Below are 27,042 nucleotides of genomic sequence, written 5' to 3'. Positions count from 1 at the left end.
CATATAGCCGGAGTGATTTACTTGCCAGGATACTCTCCTGGAACCAAGACTCTGGGAGGACTCCACAGGCACAAGTTCTGAAGCTTCTTGGGGGCATTTACTTGAGTCTACATGTCGGGTAAAGGATTGAAGAGTGCCTCAAAGGGAGAAATGGGGACTGAGGTCCACATAGGTTCAATTTGAGATTGGGGCTCCTTGCTTAGATGACACTGCAGGCCTTTGTGAATCCCAGGCACTGGAGGGGAACCTAGAAAATGTTGAGAAAGCTGCTTCTTGCCATCAAGACCCACAGAGGAGCTGCTCTGGACTTGGGGCACCTACCCCGATGGCACTATCTACCTGGCCAGTCCTCAGCTCTGGAGAGGGACTTAGAAAATATCTGGACAGTCATTCCAAAGCTCGGGGTCCCCTGATGTGAGGGCCCACGGCAGGGGCCCCGCTTACCTGGGTCTAAAGGCGGTACTGATTTCATTGTTTAAATTTTGTCTCTATAACAAAATGCATGTTCTTTGAGAGAACCTCTCACCCCTGCCCTCTGTTATAGAATGCACAGTGTATTGCAAACAAAGAAAATATTGCATAAGGAGTTCTGATAATGTAGGGGTAGTCATGGTAGCAGTAGCAGGTCCTACTCCCCCAGACTTTACCCTGCTCACCACTCAGGCCCAAGGGACAGTGCCTTTAAGTATGTCCTCAAGGTGGCTCTGACCCCCCTGGGTGGTTCTCTAAGATGTTGAAGGAGGTGTATCTAAACAGTGGGAAGAACCTGTGGTTCATACAGAAGCAGGACTTCAAGTACGATAGGCCCAGAAGGAGGGAGTCTTGTGACTGGGCAGATAGGCAGGTGGGTGGCACATGAGCACCTCCCATTGCAAGCCAGTCCAAGAGAGCTAGGGCATTCCGCATCCTCCCACATGCCTGTCATGCTGAGATGCCAAGACCTTGAACATGTTTAGGAAGAAAGAATTTTCTTCTAAGAGGAAATTTTATTTTTCTGAAAACAAATTTACTTTTAGCCCTCATATGTTATCTCACCCAACATGCAAGTATTCATACATGCCTGTGCGTGCACACACACACACACTCCTTCCCTTCCTCCCTGTGACTCTCATCTCTCTACTCTCCTCCACATGCTAGTTATATGACCTTGAGGGATGTTTCTTAATATCTGTGTGCCTCCATCTCCTTTTTGGTAAAAGTAGGGATAAATAATGACATTTAGCTCAAAGGATGAAAGGACAGAACAGATATGAAAACCTCTGGCATGATACATGGTGGTCCTGATAGGTAAGTTTCCTTCCTTCCATTCAAAACATGCGTCCACACACTAATATATTCACTTATTCAGGCATTCACTTCCACATCCCACAAACATTTGTGATAGCTTCCTATATGTCAGGCTCTGTGCAGGGGGACAGGGCGTCCAGGTCTTTTTTTCCATCTTGGAGAACTTAGGAGCCCTGACACTCTGTGTTCCTATGCTGTAGAATGACAGCACTGTGGCTAAGAATGCCATTTATGTCTTTGGAAAATTTGATTCCTTGTGTATAAGGTTTTGGAAAAATTGTTAAAATTATCTCCCCCATTTACAAACTGTTAATTTTCAGTAGGAAAAGATCAGATTAGATTGTGTGCCAACTAAACAATCCCATCTATTTCCGCCCCCCACTGAAATGTTTGTCTTCCTTTTATTGTTCTGCCTGCCTCCTCATTGTTATTCATATAGTTCTGTCACTCACAACTCTACCTTACCACAGATTACAGAAACATCAGTTCATTAAACAAGTTCTGCCACTTCGACTGAGAAAGAAATGCCTGTCTCCATGTACTGTCTACTAATAAATGGAGACAAACAAAAAACAAATACACAGGATAAATATAACTCCTGACTGATGTACTCACCACTGTGCTGTTTGGTATGATTACATTAATATTTTATGAAATTCATTTAAAAGCAAGTGTATTCATGACATATGGCTAAAGCCAGAGTAGATAAACTCCCTTTCTTCTTTGCATTCAATATGCCAAGAGTTCCATAGGCTACACTGCCTAGCAAGGCTTGCTAGAGGGCAGGATGTACATTGTACATGACATTTCAAGGGCTCCTATCACATTGATTATTTCTTTTGTTTATCTTCAACCATTAAAACCAAAGTAGACTTGAATTTCCAATACCAACCAAGAAAATAACCATTTGAAATCATGGGCCTTATACAAGTATTGCAGAATCTGAAAAAAATCAAAGAAGTCCAACACTAAAATACACTGGGAATAGAACACCAGAGAAATTCTCTCCCTTTTTCAGGCCCTATTCTGGCTTGAAGAGTACAGCCAACATGTACATAGTATTACCACTTATGTTAGGAATTTAAACTTCTGAAGGAGATTTGAAATCATTTTATAAAAGGGTTGTGGAGGGACTTCACTGGTGGCCCAGTGGGTAAGACTCCATGCTCCCAATGCAGGGGGCCAGGGTTTGATCCCTGGTTGGGGAACTAGATCCCACATGCACGCTGCGACTAAGAAGTCCACATGCCGCAACTAAGAGATTGCATGCTGCAACTAAGAAGTCCGCATGCCGCAACTAAAAAGAAAGATCCGGGGCTTCCCTGGTGGCGCAGTGGTTGAGAGTCTGCCTGCCGATGCAGGGGACGCGGGTTCGTGCCCCGGTCCGGGAGGATCCCACATGCCGCGGAGTGGCTGGGCCCGTGAGCCATGGCCGCTGAGCCTGCACGTCCGGAGCCTGTGCTCCGGCAACGGGAGAGGCCACAACAGTGAGAGGCCCGTGTACCGCAAAAAAAAAAAAAAAAAAAAAAAAAAGTGTATATATATATATATATATATATATATATGTGTGTGTGTATATATATATATATATATGTATTTATCTATTTAGGATCTTTTTTGTTTTTATATATTTATTTATTTATTTAGGATCTTTTTTTTGTTTTTTATATATTTATTTATTTATGTATTTATCTATTTATTTAGGATCTTTTTTTTTTTTTTTTTTTGAAGTACACGGGCCTCTCACTGTTGTGGCCTCTCCCGTTGCCGGAGCACAGGCTCCGGACGTGCAGGCTCAGCGGCCATGGCTCACGGGCCCAGCCACTCCGCGGCATGTGGTATCCTCCCGGACCGGGGCACAAACCCGCGTCCCCTGTATCGGCAGGCGGACTCTCAACCACTGCGCCACCAGGGAAGCCCCAGTAAATAAATATTTTTAAAAAGGGTTGTGGAAAAGGCCAGGGTATTCCCCTAAAGTCCTTTCACAATAAATATCCTGTTCTGTTTTGCTTTTACCACCATCTCTTCTTCTAACGCCTTTTCCCTACTGCCTTCTTTACTCTTGGCAGTGCCATTGATGGAAATGTCATAAGATGTTGGTTTGTATTCCGTCTTTTGATTCATGTACATTCCAAACTCCCAGCTTACTGGAAATGCTGCAAATGCTGTTTTTCAGTTGCGGCACCTTGCTCCTCTGAGTTGCAGCTCTATTACATCTCTATTATATGATTTTAAGTAATGTTTCAGTGTAGCCTTAAGTCTTCCTGCTGCCTAGCAACTTGCACTTAATTCAACATAGAGTAGTTATCTAGCAATATTATCATCCTCCATTCTCTGTATACATCTGAGCCAGGGAGCTACAATGGAGGAAAATGTCATTTGTCCAGTCATCCATATGTCTAACCATTTGTATGTCCTTCCATATTTTGATGCCAGCTCCTCTGCAGGTGTTGGGGTTGAAGGAATAAGATAAAATCCTCGACTTCAGAGTACAGTTTGGGAACAGCCATGCAAACAATTATAATGCTTTATCATCAATTATTATTATCATCACTATAATTGTTTATTGGGTGCTTCCATTGTGCTAGGGACTGTGCTTAAGCATTTTATATAATCTCATTCCAAAAGACCAGTGGGCTAGGTACTGTTATTATCCTTCATTTTATAGATAAAGAAACTGGGGCTCAGAAGGGTTTAGTTACTTGCCCAAGATTCCACAGCCAATAACCTAGGCAAGACCTAGGATTCAAATCCAGGTTAGTTTAACTCTAATGCTTTTAACCACTGCACTGCCTCTCAATGTAGTATGGCAATTGTTTTAATGAATTAATTTAATTACAGGTATAAGGTGAAACAGGTATGCTGAAAAACATGGCAGACGAATAACAAAATGCTTCTATATAATTCTTTTTTGCAAGTGTGGTGGATTAAAGGTGGATACGAATTCTTTGTTTCCCCTCCTGTCAAGAGGTGAGGTCTATGCCCCATCCCCTTGAGGACCTGGATGGGCTCTAGAACCACTTTGACCAATAGAATACAGCAGAAGGGATGTTGTGCCTGTTTTCAGGGCCAGGCCTTAAGAGAGATAAAATTTCCACTTGTCTCTGGGAACACTTGCTATGGGAGCTTTAGTCACAATGTAACATGTCTGACTACCATGCTGGAGAGACCATGTGGAGAGGGCCTTAGTGTAAATGGAAAGGGAGGGATCCAGCTGAGCCCAGTGTTTTATCTGTCCCTGCCAAGGTGCCATGAGTATGAATAAAATTGTATTGGAACCTCCAGACTATCCCACCACAGCTGAGGCATCCCAGTTGATACCATGTGGAACAGGTGGATTGCCCATTTGAGTCCTGCTTAAACTCTTTATCCAGAAAAATCTTAAAATATAGTAAAGTCATTGTGTCTTAAGCCACTAAGTTATAATGTGTTTGTCATACAGCAATAGGTAAGCAGAATATGCAGCACGTCTGAGGAGTGGGGTGTGATTGGTTAATAGAGTTAGCTATTTTCAAGTAATTAAAATAGAAAGTACACTAAGCACCTAACTAGACTGACATTATTTTTCAGATTATTGAAAAGGTGCTTTGGGATCCAGCAGGGCCCCACAGCCACTGTCTTTGAGCAATAGTTGTCACTGTACTATTGCTGTGTAGAAGGACCAGTTGGAACAATGCCAGATGACAACACACTACCAGATGTACAAAGACTACAGATGTCTACAAAACACTAGAAACCTTAGAGGTTGCCCATCTTTAATGCCTGACAAAGACACCACATATGCCAATTTTATGGTTCAACCCTTGATATTTTCTGGCAGGCCAGTTCACGATGGCTTTCTTCCTATAGACAGCAACATCTACTTTTGTGGCAGGGGAAGAGGATGCTGTCCATAATACTACTGCCCATTGATCAGGTGTACATGAATTTTCAGGTTTTATACACATCATCTCATTTAAACTTCAGAACAATCCTAAGGAATGACCAATATTATTATTCCCTATTTTACAGATGAGGAAATTGAAGCTTACAGAGATAACACAGTAAGGCCACACAGTAGGTGGCTTTTACTAGTTATGCTCTCAATCATTACTCTACTCTGCTTCTCACAAAGTCCATGGGTCCACAGGAAAAAAAGATACTTCTTGTCAGACTAAGCTCTGTTATCTACCTACTCAACCTGTAGAGTCCTTCAAATGTTCCTGTCCAAAAGGCTACCATAGGATTGCTTATCTCTACAGCCAGAACTTCCTGTTGAGATATTCAATATATGTGTTGTCACAGCATTGGATAATTTAGAGTCCTCTGTTCTAAATCTGAAGTCTCAACTTTGACTCACAGGAGAAGTTGGAATTGTGGCAATGTATGAACTGGAGATAGGCAGATATAGGAGCTGACATATTTACTATCCTGCTTGCCTTTTCAGAACTGGACCTGGTTCTGGCTGGCTGGAGTCCTCTTCATACCCTCAGAAAGCCTCTGCTTACACTTAGTGACTTCTCCCCATCCAAGTCCCCCGCCCAGGTCCATTAAAGGCATTTCCAATCTTTTAGGTATTCCAGAGACCCTTGATCACCAGGAGGTAGTTTGTATTCACAGTAAAACCACTGAAATGCAACTATGGATTAGTCTAAAATAAATGTTCCAAATAGGATCTAATTATATATGCATAATTAAGCTATTTTATAGAAAGTTATGATTCCAATTCAGGTATACATTTCTGGTACATTATTGCTATTTCTTTAGAGTTCCTATAAAATTCATTGGAAAATTAAGAATTATGCCTGGGTATTGAGAAATTTTAACTCACTACAGTCCTGGCTGCCTCCTCTCTACACAGATCTTGAAAAGACTTTTCAGGCAGCCAACCTGAAGAGGAAACACAGATTTCTAAGGAGAGCTTGGCTGAGCTGTGAGATGACCTTGGACTTACCACAAGCCCTCTTGGAAACAGAACACAAGTTTCTAAATTTTTGCACAATGACTCTCAAATTGTACCAAAATCTGTCTTGCTTCTCCAGAATATCATCAAAACTCTTGTTTCAGGTCAGTTGGAAAGTTGGGGTAGGGCCTGGTTCAGGTACAATGACAAACGAGGCAGCAAGCTGGGCTTGGGTGGGTTATGTGGCATAATTTCAGCTCATAAAGACTCTCCCTAATAAATATCAACTTTGATCCCAAATTTCAACCAATGAAGCTTTATTTCATTAGTATAAGTTTTTGCAAATATCTATATATCTAGTCCACCTTCCCCCTATTCCTCCCTATTTTGTTCTTTGTGTTCTTGCCTTGTTAGAACATTTGACAGATTCAGGGTCATGCCCCTGACTCTCATCTAGGGATTCTGTGAACACCTTTGGAAAGGCATTAGGGAGGACATTTCACACTACATCTTTGGTTCCTAGATTTCTGGATTTTAGAGATGAATAAGAAATATATATATATATATATATATATATATATATATATATATATATACACACATATATATATTTAAGGTTGCCAACCTCTTAATTTGCTAAGACATGGAAAAAAGTAACAAAAATTAACCACATACCATTCATGCAATTCACAAAAGACAGAACATTTCAAAACCAAAAATATAGGAAATCTATAATCTCCAAATAAAGAACAGTCCTTTCAATTGAGCAAATTTAGCTTCATGAAAAATTCACTATATTCTTAGTTTCTACATTTTGCAGTGGATGAGAGAAAGCAATATCAACTGGTCCTGGGCTCCAGCCCAGTGTTTGGAGATGACTCAACTACCTCACTTAGTGTGCACCCTTATGTATGAAGATCCCTATGAAAAAAGTCTTTCAGAGCTAAAGTGTCAAACACACACAAGTGTTAAGGGCCATGAAAAGTTTGACTTCTGCTGAGGACTGGTATATTTTCTCTTCAGGGAAAATGCAAATTATATAACTGATCAGGTTTCCCTTTTTGTTTTGGCTACCTGGTCACAAGTGCAGTTCACCTTTAGAAACTGGGTGGGATCCTATAACCTACATATCTCAATTCTAATTAACCTCCCTACCGGGGCTTCCCCTTCTATTCTCATTTATATTTTCCCAGATGATGGTTTATTTTACTTGTAATTTTTTTCTTTTACTGTAATCTTTCTTATAAGCTGCCTCAAATATTTTGTGGAATGGGGTGATGTAAATCAGCTCAGTATTTAACCATTTTCCCCACACTGTATAGTCTTGCATACCTTCCGGTCGTTGGTGTACCACTTCCTCTGTTTAGGCTGTTCTTAGTTCCTTTTTTCCATCTGACACTTTCTTATATATCCCTGGACACTGAGCTCAAATGTTGCGACTTCTGTCAACCTTCCCTGATCACCACTACCCACCTAGCACCCCCTCCATCCTACCCTGGCTAAAAGAATACTTTTCTACATGTATCTACTATGGCTAAACAATACTTTTCTACATGTATCTACTGTGACACTTGCTACATTGTAGTGTAGTGATATGGACTTTGCTGCCTCTGCCACTGGATTCTGAGCTTGAAGGCCCACTTGGTATCCCCTTGACCTAGCTCAATATATTTAAATTCATGGATGGGTGAATAAAAGCACAAAGGAACAAAATGTTTAGGAAGTCTTTGAGTTGTTGAGGGTCAAGAGGCAGCTCAAATGAGAACAGGTTTTATTAGGGATAAAATATGGGGGTTCTAAAAATACTCTAGTCACTATGAGGGAAGGAATCTTTCTCTTTTTTGTTCACTGATTTATCCCCAGGGCTCCTCGCAGTATCTTGCTTACAGCAGGCCTCAGTAAATATTCCTTGTATGAATGAATAAATAAACCACCTCACTCTACTGGACTCTTCATAATAGTTTCCATGGGGGAATCTTGAGAGTCCCATCACTTGGTAGGATTCAAGCTTGATTTGGAGAGACGTTAGTTCTATTTGGTACAGTGGTTTATATATTATCGGCTCTTGGTGAAGTGTCCACCATGATGATGAACAGGGCTCTCCTTTCTCAGGATCTCAACATTATCTGCCACTGAAAGCATATTCTATTTGTGGAAGATATTAAAACAATAGAAACCCAAGTCCGGGCCTCCTTGAGGAGCTTGAAGAACAGTGGCCTATCATGTGTCACGCATCTTCATTCTTTCTTTCTGTTCTCATCAGAGTTTGCCTGCTGCATCCAGTGAGAACTGCCTCCTTAAGAATGACAATTCTCATAGATGGGCAGCGTCTTGCTCTGGGAATAAGGGCCATGAGTCATATTTTCCAACATCTCTCATTATGGAGGAGGCATAGTCAGTATAGTGGAGACACCATAATGAGGGACACTTCTTCTTTGGGACTTCACAGGCTCCACACTTGGATGCTAAGGATATTTTAATTTAGGGGAAAGTAAAGGAAGCAGCGCACAGTATTCACTGAGTACCCTTTAATCGGTCCATTCTTGGATTCATCTGGGATGATGGGCAGAACAATGCTCCAAAGGCGGCCTGACTCTTTTTGGTGCCTCCCTTCATGTGAAAACTAACATTAGTCTTATTTGACGAGCTTAGAGAAGCAAATAATCTTTCAGGAAAGACAGGTGCCGGCCAGAGGGGACCTTCAAATCTGCCATCACTGTGGATTAACTTTATTGAACAGCAGCTGTACAAAAAACACCATGTTAGATGAAAGGGAGCTCTACACCAAACCCCAGAGATGGCCAGTCTCTGCTCCATGCTCAAGGAATATAATAAGCTAGACACTGCCCAGATGACAAGTATGTGTCTAAGAGATTCAGCATCCATGACAGTATGGATTTGAGCTCTCTGGGGGAAGTCAAGGAAGCTTATGTATCATTTGTTTTTCATCAATGCCAAAAGCCTTTTCTGTTGTCACAGATAGGCCAAATGAGACAGGACAAAGAAAAACTCTGCCGGCTAAGAAGGAAACCTTCTAAGGGGCAGAAAAGTAGCTAAATTACTAAGCCATCAATGGGTGACCTCAGGAAAGAGTTCCATGTGGCTCCTTTGCTTCCTTTTCCATTTTAAGGAATTTGGGGCAGTAGGAAGAGGATTAGGGGGATGTTTTATCCCATTCAGTTAAAACATTACATAAAAAGGTGGCAGGCCCCCTGTTTCCCAGACTCTAGCAAGAAGAAGGGTAAGCAGCATTGGCGTGTGGAGCCAACTTTCTGCTTCTCTGGACACCCCCCACCAGACTTACAGGGAGCAGTCACCAGCATTGTCAGACACACACTGTTCTCTTCACCTGCCATTGTCCAGTTCTTCTCCAGGGAAAAATTTGTCCCTGCATTCATTATACTTCATTGTTGTTAAGCATAGAAATAAGCCATAATTCAACTTTTTGTGAGCCATATATCAGATGTGAACTTGAAATAATAATAATCATAGCTGAGTTCACTGAGGAATTACTGTGAGTCAGGCATCATTCTAAGACTTTACATGTATTAACTCATTAATCCTCATAACAATGCTATGTCATAGGTGCTATTATTATCTCTGTTTTACAAATGAAGAAACTGAGGCATAGAGAGGTTAAGTAAATTGCCAAAGGTTACACAGCTACTTAATGTCAGAGCAGGGATTTATTTGAACCCAGGCAGTCTATATCCAGAACCCATGTTCTAATCTGATGAGTAAATTGCTTCCCTAAAATAATATGGAGAGGAGAAAAATCATTTCACATACAACTGAAGTGATTTTACACATAGCTTTACAAAGTATGTCTCAGCCTAGTGCTATTGCCCTGTATACTTTTTTTTTTTTTTTTCGGTATGCGGGCCTTTCACTGTTGTGGCCTCTCCCGCGGAGCACAGGCTCCGGACGCGCAGGCTCAGCGGCCATGGCTCACGGGCCCAGCCGTTCCGCAGCACGTGGGATCCTCCCGGACCGGGGCACGAACCCGCGTTCCCTACGTTGGCAGGCGGACTCCCAACCACTGCGCCACCAGGGAAGCCCTTTTTTATCGGGGAAGAGTATTTTTTAAAATTTTTTTTATTTTTTAAATTTATCATTATTATTATTAGTTTTAAGAGAACTAAATATCAGTATTTCTAAGACCAGGTTTCCAAAAACCCAAGTAACTTTCCTTGGAGCATAGCTAAATGATCCCTGAGTCACAAGGTTGAAGGGGACCATGAGAAGCCATTTCTTCATAGTCCTTAAGAAAACAAGAGGGAGGCAAAGGGGCTTGAAGTAGAAATTAAAATCACTCTTGAGGTTTCAAATGTCTAGTTGGGGTGGATGTGATTAGCGCTGACACTGGCTGCCTAGTACCCAAGTACTTTCAGTCTAAATGGCAGCTTAGCAGCTATTTGAAGGAAGTATGTTAGTATTTCCTTTATCTTAAATAACATGTAATATGACTAATAGCAATAATAATGGCACCAGTTAACCTTCACTCAGTGCTTATTATATACCAAGCATTGTGCTAAGTATATTATTTAACATTCACAGCAATCCTATGAGGTAGATACTATAACCATCCCCATTTCACAGATGAGAAAACTGAGGTACAGATAGGTCAAGTAACTTGCTCAAGGTCACATAGCTAGCAAGTGGCACAGCCAGGATTTAACCCGAGCAGTTTGTCTTTGAAGGCCTGTACTAAGCAAGTTACTGTCTCTACAGAAATAGCCCTCTGAGCTACTGTTATGAAAACCAATCTAGGCCTGATATTGACCCTAGCACAGCTTTGGGCCTGTAACGATGGCCTGGATGATTTTTTACTCTCAATGTTAGGCCTTTTTTTGTTCCACATTATAGATGGGTGGCAAAGCACTAAAGATTACTTTGTGAGCATAGAGTTATGTTTAAATGTGGTAATTTACAAATAATCTAAGATAACATTTAGTCCTGTTAGTAACAGAGTAGGTCTGGCCTCAAGATTTTTTCTGGGACATATACCCATACGGTTCAGTCTTCCATAAATTGGTAATATTTAAGCCAAATCAGATAATCTAGTCACTCTAGACTATAAGAGATAGTCTAGAGTGATTGTGATTGTGATTCAGGACCACTCTATATAAAGCTATAAAAATATAAGATTTTAGTTTAAATTCTATTATAATAAAATAATGAAGAAAAATGAAATAAAAAATTATACCCTTTGGAAATGTTTATGAGAAATATATTAATAATGATTTTTAAAGTATTTTAATAGCCAACATTTTTGAGCACTAACTATGTGCCAGGAATTTTACTAAGCACAATTTAATTCTCACAACAACCCTAAGTGGCATCACTCTAGATCTGTTTCTCAACTTTAATGTGCTTATGAATCACATGGGGATCATGTTAAAATGCAGCTTTGATTCAGTAGGTCTGGGCTGTGGCCTGAGATTCTGGGATTCTTAACAGCTCCCAGGTTATGCAGACCACACTTGAGTAGCAAGGTCCTAGATTGGCCTAGATTGTCTTGGTCCTGTCATGCTTTTAAGTAGGATAACAAGTGAATCTGGGAGATTAATGTTTAGGATGTTTAAAAAGCACCCCAGGCTTCCTGATATGACAATTCCCTAATGTCTTCATAAACCCATTTTTTGATCAAATTTATAATTATTTTATAACATTTATATCATTATTCATGATTTTATATTTGCAAATTTGCCTACTTGCTAAAATTTCTTTGTAACCCCCCAAATCAATACTCACAATACTTTCATGGTCATTTAAGGTCATATGCAGAGCGATAAAAAATTTGAGTTGCCCAAGGCACATTCACAAACCTATTTTTATGGTTAATGGCTCTGATAGTCCAGGAAGCTTTTCTGTGTCTAAACTAAGCCCTTCAGATGACATGGCATTTTTCTTCTGATTTATCTTTAGTGGAGATGGAGTTAGTATACCATGCCCATTCTCTTACAGGTTACTTTGTTCTAAAAAATATGAACAGTTATTCAATGTTAACAATAGTCTTTGGGATGTTCCCCGCTATCTTCTGTCCTTCCCTCTAGGAACCTAAGATTTTTGGGATATCTAAGTCAGTTCTCATTCTAGCTCCGTGTTTATTTGCTTCCTCTAAGAAATGTATAAAATTAGACAAACTTTGTAATTCTTTGCCAAATCCTGCTGTACTTTTATTGCAATGAGTTAAATATTCAGTGACCATATCCTGCATCAGATATACCCCCAGCTTGCCCATAGTGCAATAGGGACTATACTAGTAACTACAGGCCACCCAGCCTATAAAGCTCATATTACAAAAATGCACACTCTAGGCAGAATCTGATAAATGTCAACTTCAAAATAAGTTGTGTCATATTGTTATATTTATGTCCGTATGGTCAGTAAAAAGAAACACTTGTGAGGTGATTAAAAATAGCATACCAGGTAAAATTGGTTGTCCGGCAATTCCCAGCGGTGCCATTCCGAGATTATTCATTGCTGTGGCCCATGCAGTTGGATCAGACATGGGTAGTGTCATTGCAGTGGAATCCACATTCAGAGTTCTACTATTATCAGCTAAGAAGAAATGACAAGCAAAATAATTTGTTGTATTAAGGTTTCAGTATCTAGTTCACTTATCAATATAAACTCTGGCAACTCTTTACAGAAATGGACTGATGGACAAGTGGTGGACACAGCCTTAATTTCAGCTCTTTACAAGGGTTAAAACAATACAGCTCGAACTGGCAGGAAGTTATAGAATTTGAAAGCCCTTTACCAGATGGCATTTTAGTGTTTCTTTCTTTCTCTCTCTCACCCCACTCCCCTCCCTCCCTCCCTCCCTTTTCTTTCTTTCCTTCCTCCCTCCCTCCCTCCCTTCATCCCTCCCTCCCTCCCTCCCTCCCTCCCTTCCTTCCTTCCTTCCTCCTTGTTTTAAAGTCAATGAAAACTGTTTTTTAGAGTAGTTCTAGGTTCACAGCAAAATTGAGGGGAAAGTACAGAGATTTCACATATACACCCACCCTCCCACATGCATAGCCTCCCCTATTATCAACATCTCTCACCAGAGTGGTTCATTTGTTACAACTGATGAACCTACACTGATGCATCATAATCATCGAAAAGCCATAGTTTACATTAGGTTTCACTTTGGTGTTTTACATTCTACAGGCTTTGAAAAATGTATAGTGACATGTATCCATAATTGTAGTATCATACAGAGTATTTTCACTGCCCTAAAATTCCTTTGTGCTCTACTTATTCATCCTTCTCCCCTCCCCCAACCCCAGCAACAACTGATCTTTTACTGTCTCCATAGTTTTGCCTTTTCTAGAATGTCATATAGTTGGAATCATACAGTATGCAGCCTTTTCAGATCGGCTTTTTTCACTTAGTCATATACATTTAAGTTTCCTCCATGTCTTTTCATGGCTCCATAGCTCATTCCTTTGTTTTTTTTGCTGAATAATACTCCATTGTCTGGATATACCACACTTTATCTTTTCACGTACTGAAGGACATTGTGGTTACTTCAAAGTTTTGGCAATTATGAATAAAACTGCTATAAACATTTCTGTGCACGTTTTGTGTGAACATAAGTTTTCAGTTCCTCTGGGTAAATACCAAGGACTGCAATCACTGGATTGTATGGTAAGAGCATATTTAGTTTTGTAAGAAGCTGTCAACCTGGCTTCCAAAGTGGCTGCACAAGTTTGCATTCCCACCTCCAGTAAATGAGAGCTCCTGTTGATCCACATCCTCACCAGTATTTAGTGTTGTCAGTGTTCTGGATTTTGGTCATTCTAATAGGTTTGTAGTGGTATTTCATTGTTGTTTTAATTTGCATTGCCCTGATGACATACGATGTGGAGCATCTTCTCATATGCTTATTTACCATCCATATATCTTCTTTGGTGAGGTGTCTATTAGTCACTGGCCCATTTTTCAATCAGGTTGTTTGTTTTACTATTGTTGAGTTTTAAGAGTTCTCTGTGTATTTTAGGTAACAGTCCTTTATCAGATGTGTATTTTGTAAATATTTTCTTCAAGTCTATGTCTTGTCTTCTCATTCTCTTGACATTGTCTTTCACAAAGTTTTTTAATTTTAATGAAGTCTAGTTTACCAATAATTTCTTTCATGGATCACAACTTTGGTGTTATATTTAAAAAGTTATTGCCATATCCAAAGTCATCTAGGTTTTCTCTTATGTTGTCTTTTAGAAGTTTCACAGTTTTGTATTTCACATTTAGGTCTATGATCCATTTTGAGCTAATTTTTTTTTTTTTTGGTGGTACGTGGGCCTCTCACTGCTGTGGCCTCTCCCGTTGCAGCGCACAAGCTCTGGATGCGCAGGCTCAGCAGCCACGGCCCACGGGCCCAGCCGCTCCACGGCATGTGGGATCTTCCCGGACTGGGGCATGAACCCGTGTCCCCTGCATCGGCAGGCGGACTCTCAACCACTGCGCCACCAGGGAAGCCCTGAGCTAATTTTTTGATGGGTATAAAATCTGTGTCTAGATTCATTTTTTTGCATGTGGTTGTCCAGTTGTTCCAGCACATTTGTTGAAGAGACTATCTTTGCTCCATTGTATTGCCTTTGCTCCTTCGTCAAAGATCTGTTGACTCTATTTATGTGGGTCTATTTATGGGCTCTCTCTTCTGTTCCATTGATCTATTTGTCTATTCTTTCACCAGTACCACACTGTCTTGATTACTACAGCTTTACAGTCAGTCTTCAAGTTGGGAAGCATCAGCCTTCCAACTTTGTTCTTCTTCTTCAATATTGTGTTGGCTACTCTGGGTCTTTTGCCTCTCCGTAAAGTTTAGAATCAGTTTTTTTTTTATATCCACAAAATAACTTGCTTGGACTTTGATTGAATCAAGTTGGGAAAAATTGACATCTTGACAATATTGAGTCTTCCTATCCGTGAACATGAAATATCTATTTATTTAGTTCTTCTTTGGCTTTTTTTTCATCAGGATTTTATAGTTTTCCGAGTTTTTTTTTTCAAGTGTACACACCACGGGAGCTTGGGATGATTAAGATGTTTCCCATTCTTCTCATAGTCTAGTTGCATATGATTACTTCAGCAGCTTTCATCCAAACTACTCATGCATGCAAACCAAGAAAAAACATCCAAAAGGGGTTTCCATAGTAGCAATGAAAAGGAAAAATTGTATTCCTGATGGAATTTCATATCTTTGAGGCAGTACTTTTGAGTTGGACACATGATCAACAAATATCAATTTAACCAATTGAGTATTTGGGGGGTTAGGATAGCAGAGTACAAGCAGATAGGAGACATAGTCCCTGCCTTCAAAGGTTATACAATCTAACTGAAGAGACCGATGATGATGGTGATGATGATTATTATTATCACTACTCTCACCACCTCCATCCATTACTACCACTAACTATTGAACATTTGCCATATGCTAGGTAAAGCTCTTGGCATGCATTATTTTCATTTAACTTTCAAAACAACACTATGAGATAGGGGCTCTTTATAGCTCCATTTAATAGATGAGAGGCTTTGAAGGGTTACATATATAGTCCAAGGTCACACAGGATGTGTACTTTTAGGCACCATGCTTTAGTATCTCCAAATAAACAATTAGGAAACAATGAAAGACTCAAAGAGTATAGACTAGGAATGTTATTGAAGTTTAAGGAATGAGGCTTTGTGGAGAAGACAGGATTTGAAAGAATGGGCCAGATTTCTATAGCGTATGTCTTGAATTATGGGTAGTTATTAAATAGGTAAAGAAGAGGGGGTAAGACATTCCAGAGCAGGGATGACATAAGCAAAGACGTTGAAGCAGGTTATACATGCATGTGCATGTACATATTGCACAGTTGGGAGAGATATAGTCGTAAGTCATCTGAGCACAAAAAGTCTTTTGTTTTGGTAAATTTCCCTCTGACTACTGATAGCCATTAAAAAAAAACTTTCCATTGCTTTCCTCCTACCTCCCAGTATGCACTCCTGCCAATTACACCCCCAAAGGCAACTCTATTCTAATAGTAGCTTGCTAACATCCGTCCATCACATCCTTCCAACCTGGCAATATGAGGGATGATCCTTGGCTGGGTTATTTATACAAGTGCTATTTTGGTCACTGATTGGTCATTACAAGAAAATGCAAATGGCCAAAAACATTATTTCTGAAATATTAGTTTTTATTATTCTCCTATACTGCGAAATTGCCTATGCTTCCCCTCCATAGACCACCCCCCCGCCACACACACAGAGTGATTGATGGCCCTAAGCATTTGTTACCGCAGTCAGAAATCACATTTCAGAACTGGTGATTTCTCTGTCTGTAGGAGCTCTAGTCCTCACACCCAGTTTTCAGTGGTCTCTGAGAACGCATCCAAGAAGGCTAGAAATAGCCTCTTGTAAATATTATCAAGAAAACAAACATGGGGCATCAAATATCCTTTGGGTCAAGAGTTTATATAATGATTATTAGGTTCATCTTGACTCCCAATCCCCAACTAGGGAGACAAGTTTTAGAGAATGTTATAGCTGGAAGGGACCTTTAGGATGTTACTGAGTATGCACTTTGATTTTCTCTGCTGGCTGGAGAATGACTCTTAGAGGAAACAGGTTTAGGACTGGTCCCCAATGCTAAAAATAATTTTTTGCAACAGTCTGGCTACTCACTGGCTCTGCAGGCATGGGAAATATATAAGAGAATTAGGAATTATTCTCAATAAAGAATTTTGAGATCAAAGATTAAGAATTTACAATGTACCTAGCCAAACTCTGGACTAATTTGGTGGGGGTGGGGGAGAGAATGATCTAAATTATCAGTTTTTTTAAAGGACAACATAGTATCACTATTTTCAAACTATATATTAATTCACAGTGCTTGTTAAAATGTTAGCAAGTAGAGTTCCTATTAGGCTTGTTTACAATGAACAGATAAGGAACATGCTAATTAACAGCATTATTTCGCTACAATGAACTCGGTTCTTAAATCCTTAAGGAGTTCTGCTTTAAATGCCCTTCTCATCACCCTCCCTTCCCCCAACACCCATCTCCACCTGTCAAGTCCTACTCATTTTTCAAGGGTCGTCTCAAATGCCACCTTGTCTGTGAAGCTACCTCACTGGAATTAATTACTCCTTCCTATGTGTTCTCATAATATTTTATGTAGAATTTGATTTTCATCTTTGTTTATTCTCTCACTTCTCCCCAAACCAAACTTTTACTGAGTCTTAGTATATGCCACGTTCTGTGCTAGTGACTAGGAATATAGAGATGAACAAAATTCATTTACTGTTCTGGAAGAACTCACAATACAATGAGAGGCATGACATATAAACAACTAAATACAAATCATTATAATAAGTACTGTAAAAAAACTATGAGGAAAGTGCTATGGGAACAGAGAAAGAGTAATGAAATCTCTGTAATGGGTCTGGACATATGTGTTTGGGGTTGAGAGGTGGAGGAGATGAGGAATAGTCAGGGAAGCCTTCACTGGCAAAGAATCATTTGAAGTGAATCTTTAAGGAGGGATAGGATTTTCCTCTAGGTGGTGAATGGAGGATTAGGGTTGAGGAGCATTCCAGGAAGCAAGAACAACTGAACATTTACCATTGACTGCCTTGAATTATAGTTACTGGATACATGTCTCTCTTCTGCTAGCCTACATGCTCCTTTAGGTCAGGGACTGGGTTTTAGGCATCTTTGTTTCCCCATTTCTTAGTTTAGTGTCTGGTATGAAGTAGGTATTCAAGAAATATTTGAATGAATGAATAAAGAAAATCAACTTACATTGATTTGGGGCACAATAAGCAATCTATGCAATGACACTCATTTATTATTTGTATACCTTTTCAGAACAATAAATTGGGATGCCATCTTAAAGGGGATGGTATAATTGCTAAACTGATTCACTCTCCAGGACAACTGAATTTATATGTAGAAATTTATTTAGAGTTATAACCAGGGATAGATGCACCCAACTAATAATTCAGTTTGATTTTATTAGCTATAATCTTTTCCCCATATAGGCACAGTCATATATATAAGCAAGCTTGTAAATTTTTACTTTCAAAGAGAAATCCCAGATGATCATCTCTGGCAGCAATCTGGATTTAAGGTCTGTACTAGCAAAACATGCTGTGCTAAACATCTGTTACGAATTATCACTTAATGGTGGAAAAGTTAAGTCCTGATTCACTTTTCAGACTAAAAATGCACATCTAACAATTTCTTTAGGTGTTTTATAAAAGTAGTCCTACGTCACTAAAGGAAGAACTTGCTCATTTTCCCATGAGTCCTATACTCACTGGCAACAGCCAAGAATATTCAGAAGGTAAGTGCCAGTGGTTGTCAAATGGTATTCAGAATACCTCACCCAAGTCTGTAGATCATGTCCTGCTATGCTGGTTCTATTGTTCTGCTTGTGTGGCAACTCCTCAAGACATCAAGTTGTAGAGTGGCTGTAAATGAGTGCCCTCTAGGTAAACTGATTGAAGATATGGCACTTTGGAACAAGAGTTCATTAGCACGAAAAAAATAAAACATTGGAAAGTGAAATCCACTTTAAGCTGGTATCACCCCATAACTATCAAATCACTACTGCCATCTGTTTATTTTTACACTGTTTATGCTTCACTGATTAAGTAGTCAATTACTGTCAAAGTTATTTGATCTTGAAGACAACACACACACACACACACATTCTGTGATACACCTCATCCTGTAGTGGAGTTAATTATTTCAAATGTTTCCCTTATTTCCTTTGAAACAAGTTCAATATGTTGGTGCCATCTTGCCAAATATATTTTATTAAGACATAAACTCTTCTTCTCTGACAGTTTACTCCCCTATAATTTTTCTTTCTTTTGTTCAGTTTTACATCCGTTGGTTTTTATGCTTGCTATAACTTTATTACACAGTATTGTACAAAGTTGAGGAGAGGATTTTGTCAACAAACATCTATTGAAAGTCTCTCAAGAGTAGGAAGTAATCTTGCCTAGTGATCAAGAGCATGGGTTTGGGAGTCAGATGGCTCTGTACCACAGTCTAGCTCTACTACTTAGTAACTGTAATGTGATCATTATTTTGCTCTTTTCTTTTTTCCTCTATTTGCCAGCCTGCCTTCCAGCCTTCCTTTCATATTTAGTGTAAGTTCATTGAACATATTCTATGTGTCATGCATCATTCTAGATATTGAAGACAACATTGTTGTGAGTCAAACTGGCCTCATCCTCGGTCATATGAAGCTAACAACATAGTGCAGGAGGGAGATATTAAAATACAAATGAATATAAAATAATTACACATTATGATAAGTGCTCTGAATAAAGAACTGGGTTTGATGAGAAAAATGTGAAGCTAAAAAATTAGGAAAATGATAGTATCTACCTTAAAAGTTTGTTGAAGATTAAATTAGATAATGTGGGTAAAGAATTTAGCATGGGGCTTCCCTGGTGGCGCAGTGGTTGGGAGTCCGCCTGCCGATGCAGCGGACAGGGGTTCGTGCCCCGGTCCGGGAAGATCCCACATGCTGCGGAGCTGCTGGGCCTGTGAGCCATGGCCGCTGAGGCTGCACGTCTGGAGCCTGTGCTCCGCAACGGGAGAGGCCAAAACAGTGAGAGGCCCGCGTACCGCAAAAAAAAAAAAAGAATTTAGCATGGGCTCTGGGTCATATTGAGCACTTGGTAAGTGCAACGAATAACATGGTAATAGTTAAGATGATGATGAAGAAGTAGTCCTGGCCATGAAGGGCTCAAAGTCTACAGACAGACACACCATATATATGAATTATTGCACTACATTATACAAATAATGAAACTGAGGCACAGAGAGTTTAAGTAATCAGCTCAATATCACACAGCTAATAAGAGGTAGAACAGGAATACAAACCCAGACAGCTCTGACACCAATGCCCACAGTCTTATGCATCACACTAAACTCCCTCCCAAAGATCCCCTTTATTTACAGTGTTCCATTAGCTCATTACTATCCTGTTTACAAGAGACCCACTTCAGCCCTAGGGACACATACAGACAGAAAGTGAGGGGATGGAAAAAAATATTCCATGCAAATGGAATTCAAAAGAAAGCTGGAGTAGCACTTCTCATATCAGACAAAACAGACCTTAAAATAAAGACTATTACAAGAGACAAAGAAGGACACTACATAATGATCAAGGGATCGATCCAAGAAGAAGATATAACAATTGTAAATATTTATGCACCCAACATAGGAGCACCTCAATACATAAGGCTAATGCTAACAGCCATAAAAGGGGAAATCAACAGTAACACAGTCATAGCAGGGGACTTTCACACCCGACTTTCACCAATGGACAGATCATCCAAAATGAAAAGAAATGAGGAAACAGAAGTTTTAAATGATACATTAAACAAGATGGAGCTACTTGATATTTATAGGCCATTCCATCCAAAGAAAACAGAATACACTTTATTCTCAAGTGCTCATGGCACATTCTCCAGGATAGACAATATCTTGGGTCACAAATCAAGCCTTGGAAAATTTAAGAAAATTGAAATCATATCAAGTATCTTTTCCAAACACAATGCTGTGAGACTAGATAACAATTACAGGAAAAAATCTGTAAAAAATACAAACACATGGAGGCTAAACAATACAGTACTAAATAACAAAGAGATCACTGAAGAATCAAAGGGGAAGTAAAAAAATACCTAGAAACAAATGACAATGAAACCATGATGACCCAAAACCTACGGGATGCAGCAAAAGGAATTCTAACAGGGAAGTTTATAGCAATACAATCCTACCTCAAGAAACAAGAAATATCTCAAATAAACAAACTAACCTTACATCTAAAGCAATTAGAGAAAGAAGAACAAAAAACCCCCAAAGTTAGCAGAAGGAAAGAAATCATAAAGATCAGATCAGAAATAAATGAAAAAGAAGGAAATGATAGCAAAGATCAATAAAAATAAAAGCTGGTTCTTTGAGAAGATAAACAAAATTGATAAACCATTAGCCAGATTCATCAAGAAAAAAAGGGAGAAGACTTAAATCAATAGAATTAGAAAGGAAAAAGGAGAAGTAACAACTGACACTGCAGAAATATAAAGGATCATGAGAGATTACTATAAGCAACTCTATGCCAATAAAATGGACAACCAGGAAGAAATGGACACATTCTTAGAAAAGCACAACCTTCCAAGACTGAACCAGGAAGAAAAAGAAAATATAAACAGATAAATGATAAGCACTGAAAGTGAAACTGTGATTTAAAATCTTCCAACAAACAAAAGCCCAGGACCAGATGGCTTCACAGGCGAATTCTATCAAACATTTAGAGAATAGCTAACACCTATCCTTCTCAAACTCTTCCAAAATATAACAGAGGGAGGAACACTCCCAAACTCATTCTACAAGGCCACCATCACCCTGATACCAAAACCAGACAAAGATGTCACAAAGAAAGAAAACTACAGGCCACTATCACTGATGAACATAGATGCAAAAATCCTCAACAAAATACTAGCAAACAGAATCCAACAGCACATTAAAAGGATCATACACCATGATCAAGTGGGGTTATCCCAGGAATGCAAGGATTCCTCAATATACACAAATCAGTCAGTGTGATACACCATATTAACAAATTGAAGGATAAAAACCATATGATCATCTAAATAGATGAAGAAAAAGCTTTTGATAAAATTCAACACCCATTTATGATAAAAACCCTCCAGGAGCAGGCATAGCAGGAACTTACCTCAACATAATAAAGGCCATATATGACAAACCCACAGCCAACATCGTTCTCATTGGTGAAAAACTGAAACCATTTCCTCTAAGATCAGGAAAAAGACAAGATTGTCCACTCTCACCACTAGTATTCAACATAGTTTTGGAAGTTTTAGCCACAGCAATCAGAGAAGAAAAATAAATAAAAGGAATCCAAATCGGAAAAGAAGAAATAAAGCTGTCACTGTTTGCAGATGACATGATACTGTACATAGAGAATTCCAAAGATGCTACCAGAAAACTACTAGAGCTAATCAATGAATTTGGTAAAGTAGCAGAATACAAAATTAATGCACAGAAATCTCTTGCATTCCTATACACTAAGGATGAAAAATGTGAAAGAGAAATTAAGGAAACACTCCCATTTACCGTTGCAACAAAAAGAATAAAATACCTAGGAATAAACCTACCTAAGGAGACAAAAGACCTGTATGCAGAAAACTTTAAGACATTGTTGAAAGAAATTAGAGATGACACAAACAGATGGAGAGATATACCATGTTCTTGGAATGGAAGAATCAACATTGTGAAAATGACTATACTACCCAAAGCAATCTACAGATTCAATGCAATCCCTATGAAACTACCAATGGCATTTTTCACAGAACTAAAACGAAAAATTTCACAATTTGTATGGAAATACAAAAGACCCTGAATAGCCAAAGCAATCTTGAGAACAAAAAACACAGCTGGAGGAATCAGGCTCCCTGCCTTTAGACTATACTACAAAGCTACAGTAATCAAGACAGTATGGTACTGGCACAAAAACAGAAATATAGATCAATGGAACAAGATAGAAAGCCCAGGGATAAACCCATGCATATATGGTCACCTTAACTTTGATAAAGGAGGCAAGAATATACAATGGAGAAAAGACAGCCTCTTCAATAAGTGGTGCTTGGAAAACTGGACAGCTATATGTAAAAGAATGAAATTAGAACACTCCCTAACACTATACACAAAAATAAACTCAAAACGCCCCTAAATGTATGGCCAGACACTATAAACTCTTAGAGGAAAACATAGGCTGAACAGTCTATGACATAAATCACAGCAAGATCCTTTTTGACCCACCTCCTAGAGGAATGGAAATAAAAACAAAAATAAAGAAATGGGACCTAATGAAACTTAAAAGCCTTTGCACAGCAAAGGAAACCATAAACCAGATGAAAAGACAACTCTCAGAATGGGAGAAAGTATTTGCAAATGAAGCAACTGACAAAGGATTAATCTCCAAAATTTACAAGCAGCTCATGCAGCTTAATGTCACAAAAACAAACAACCCAATCCAAAAATGGGCAGAAGACCTAAATAGACATTTGTCCAAAGAAGATATACAGACTGTCAACAAACACATGAAAGAATGCTCAACATCATTAATCATTAGAGAAATGCAAATGAAAACTTCAATGAGATATCACCTCACACTGGTCAGAATGGCCATCATCAAAAAATCTACACACAATAAATACTGGAGAGGGTGTGGAGAAAAGGGAACACTCTTGCACTGCTAATCGGAATGTAAATTGATACAGCCACTATGGAGAACAATATGGAGGTTCCTCAAAAATCTAAAAATAGAACTACCATATGACCCGGCAATCCCACTACTGGGCATATACCCTGAGAAAACCATAACTCAAAAAGAGTCATGTACCACAATGTTCAGTGCAGCTCTATTTACAATAGCCGGGACATGGAAGCAACCTAAGTGTCCATCATCAGATGAATGGATAAAGAAGATGTGGCACATATATACAATGGAATATTACTCAGCCCTAAAAAGAAACGAAATTGGGTTATTTGTAGTGAGCTGGTTGGACCTAGAGACTGTCATACAGAGTGAAGTAAGTCAGAAAGAGGAAAACAAATACCATATGCTAACACATATATATGGAATCTAAAATAAAAAAAGGTTCTGAAGAACCTAGGAGCAGGACAGGAATAAAGACAAAGACATAGAGAATGGACTTGAGGACTTAGGGAGGGGGAAGAGTAAGCTGGGACGAAGTGATAGAGTGACATGGACATATATACACTACCAAATGTAAAATAGATAGCTAGTGGGAAGCAGCCGCATAGCACCGGGAGATCAGCTCGGTGCTTTGTGTCCACCTAGAGGGGTGGGATAGGGAGGGTGGGAGGGAGATGCAAGAGGGAGGAGATATGGGGATGTATGTATAAGTATAGGTGATTCACTTTGTTATACAGCAGAAGCTAACACACCATTGTAAAGCAATTATACTCCAATAAAGATGTTTAAAAAACAAAACAATACAAAACAGAAAAAAACATTACTATTGCAGCTACTACATTATATTTTTGTCACCTCTTTCTGTGGCTGTCTCTCCTCCTAGACTTTGAAGTCTCTTACTCCTCCTTGTTATTCCTAGTGCATACAAACTGTGTCTGACATAGAGAAGATGTGCAGCAAACAATTTAAAACAAATTAATAAGGAAATCTATGAGTATATATATAAGGGAGTCTTGCACAGACATTGTTCTTCCCAGAAGCAGATGCCAAGCTATTTAGAATGGGATAATATTCTGTTGTTGTATTAAGATAAAATATATTTTAGTGAGTTTCTTATGAATATTTTAAATGGAGGGAGAGACAGATGAAGATAACATGGTGATAATTTGGGGTATTATAATCTGAACATGCTGATAATGTAAGAGAATCACGATTACGGAAATACTAACTTTAAGAAAGGTAAGTCTGGAGATGGGGAGATAATTTTCATCACAGAAAAATTCTTTATAGGTAAGAAGGCAATGATTGGAATTACTTTGAGAATGTAAGGTTATTAAATTTACTAAAATAAATGTGCATGTAGCAGCTATATTTGTTAGCACCTTGAGGGCAGGGGATATAAACCTCATTTACTTTTGTGTATTCTACAGTGACTAACTCAAAGTATGTGCCAATAAGTTGGCTTTTAAATAAGTGAACTCTGTAAGAACTCAGTAATTGTACAAAGCGGGGCTTACCTGCAATGCCTATTTCATAGACCCATAGCCATTTAAAATTTCTTGACATTGTGTGGTCCTGAACCGTGGATTTAGCTCTCTAGTCATTTCTGCAGAAGGAAAATAGTGGTTTAAACCTGGGTGAGACATCAGGACTCTGGAACGTACTAGGACTTAGATAAATGGTGAATGATAGTATTAATAATAGTAATTATAACAAGACTAATAATAGTTAACACTTCTTTAATTCTTATTATGTGCCAGGCATTCTCCTAGACACTTTATGTACATTAATTAAAAACTCATAACCCTGTGAAGTAGGACCTCTCATTATCCTCATTTTACTGATGAGGTAGCAGGAACAGAGAGGTTAAGCAACCTGTCCATGGTCATACATTAGCTTGCAGTGGAGCTGGGATTCAAACCCAGGCAATCTGGCTCCACAGTTCATGCTCTTAACCACTATCTTATACAAAACTAAAGGAGTCAGAAGGTTACAGAATATTTGAGCTGGGAGGGCTATAGAGCTCATCATTACAGATGGGTGCTCCCCATGTCCTGTATTGTAGTGGTTCTTAATGGGGGCTGAGTTTACCTTCCCTCCCAGGGACATTTGGTAATATTTGAAAACACCTTTGATTGTCACAACTGGGAGTGAGGAGGTGCTACTGACATCTAGTGGGTAGAGTTCAGGGATACTGCTAAACACCCTACAACGTACAGGACAACCCCCCACCCCCAAACAATTATCTGACCCCAAATGCCAATAGTGCCAAGTTTAACAAACCCAGCTCTATTGTAGCAATTTTCATATGTTCTTACTGGAGGGTGCCTTATACTCCTGGTTTCTTTACACTTCCTTCCTGTCCACCACATGTGCAGCCAATCCCAACTTCTGCAGCTTATGCCCTACACCCTTATGCCACTGTGCTAAGACTAATCTGATCACACCCCTCCCATCCTCAACCAGGAATCTATTAACATTTTTAGCAAGGTTAATTTTATGCTTCACACCAAAGAAATTATCCTTATGGTGAGGAATCCAGGTGCTGTGGAAGGCTGATGGGGTACTGTTTTGAGAGTGGTCCTGGAAATAGCACTAGGAATACCATGACAAAGGAAAAGAGAGAAGTGTAGAAAATGCTTGTGTGGAACACAGAAGAAAACCCCATCTCCAGCATATCACACAGAACCTTGCATACAGTAGACATACAAGAAGTATATGTTGTGGAAGATTATGGCACAAGGCCAGGATGGGGTGTCCTAGAACTCAATAACATTGTATTTTCTGTTCTCTGGCTAAGGGAAAGGAAACAGCAGGATAACTCATGTTTTGGGTCTATGTTAAGCCTAGGGCTCAAGGGTTCATCTTCTGTTTGGTATTTATTGCTCAGGAAGTAATATTGTACGTTGTAGGTGTTATTTTGAATCCTTCTTCATTTTCTTTGAGAATTAACAATCCATTATTGTTTGTGAGCAAGGCACTGAAGCCCTGGGCACCTCTCTCTCTGATCACAGACATCACCAGCAGTGACGCCACAGCTTGCATCATGGCTCTGCAGGGTGAGAGAATTGACGGGGGCTTTAAGACAAGGCTCCCAGGAGGCTTGAGAGAGATGACGCTATCAGGCAAGTGAGGGCTTTATCTCCTTATGAGTGTTACCAAGGATGAATCAAAGAGCCACTCAAGGGGATCAGGATGCCATAATATATTCTTCCTTGGGGAGGGGGAGGGAAGGAGAGGGAAAAGAAAAAATAAAAGGGAAAGGGAAAGGTTTTTATGCTAGCCCATATAGTAGGTAATTATTCTCACAGGAGCTGTGAGTGTGGTGGGGTTGGGGGTGGGAAAGAGTAGCCTGATCCTCAAGGTATGCAGATGAGAACCTCAGGTTAGAGGGTGCTTTCACAAACTAACCCCCATGCTGGAAGACTCACTGTTCTAGTCTATAAGCCAAGGGGTCTTGGAGAGAGCCACCTCCATATTGGAGCAGTTATAAGAATGTTCAAGGTTTTAAACTAGGTGTATAAGAAGCCAGGGCACCAAGCCAGCCCTCCAGATGGCAGTTGCAGTGGGGGTGTAGTGAGGAAGAAGAAGGCCAAAAGTTTTGGCATACATCTCTTCAAGGAACTCACAGCATATA

At 39.4% G+C, this 27,042-nt stretch overlaps 1 protein-coding gene across 9 annotated transcripts in view; it reads right to left on the bottom strand.

Annotated features, from left to right (window-relative positions):
* ENOX2 (ecto-NOX disulfide-thiol exchanger 2) overlaps positions 1 to 27,042 on the bottom strand; it is a 298,173-nt gene that overhangs the window by 75,954 nt on the left and 195,177 nt on the right. For 6 of the 9 annotated variants that reach the window (XM_033848959.2, XM_019919012.3, XM_019919013.3 and 3 more), the window contains 2 exons: positions 24,923 to 25,011; positions 12,599 to 12,733 (listed from right to left, as the gene is read on the bottom strand). In XM_033848959.2, coding sequence (XP_033704850.1) covers positions 12,599 to 12,733; positions 24,923 to 24,971 — 184 coding nt within the window. In that variant the 5' untranslated portion in view covers positions 24,972 to 25,011. The remainder of the gene's footprint in view (positions 1 to 12,598; positions 12,734 to 24,922; positions 25,012 to 27,042) is intronic. The other 3 variants (XM_019919016.3, XM_019919014.3, XM_033848958.2) reach the window with 1 other exon arrangement.

This window comes from Tursiops truncatus, chromosome X (genome assembly GCF_011762595.2).
Source record: "Tursiops truncatus isolate mTurTru1 chromosome X, mTurTru1.mat.Y, whole genome shotgun sequence".
Taxonomy (NCBI): domain Eukaryota; kingdom Metazoa; phylum Chordata; class Mammalia; order Artiodactyla; family Delphinidae; genus Tursiops; species Tursiops truncatus.
Note: the sequence above shows the minus strand (reverse complement) of the source record. Positions and strands in the feature narration are given on the sequence as shown.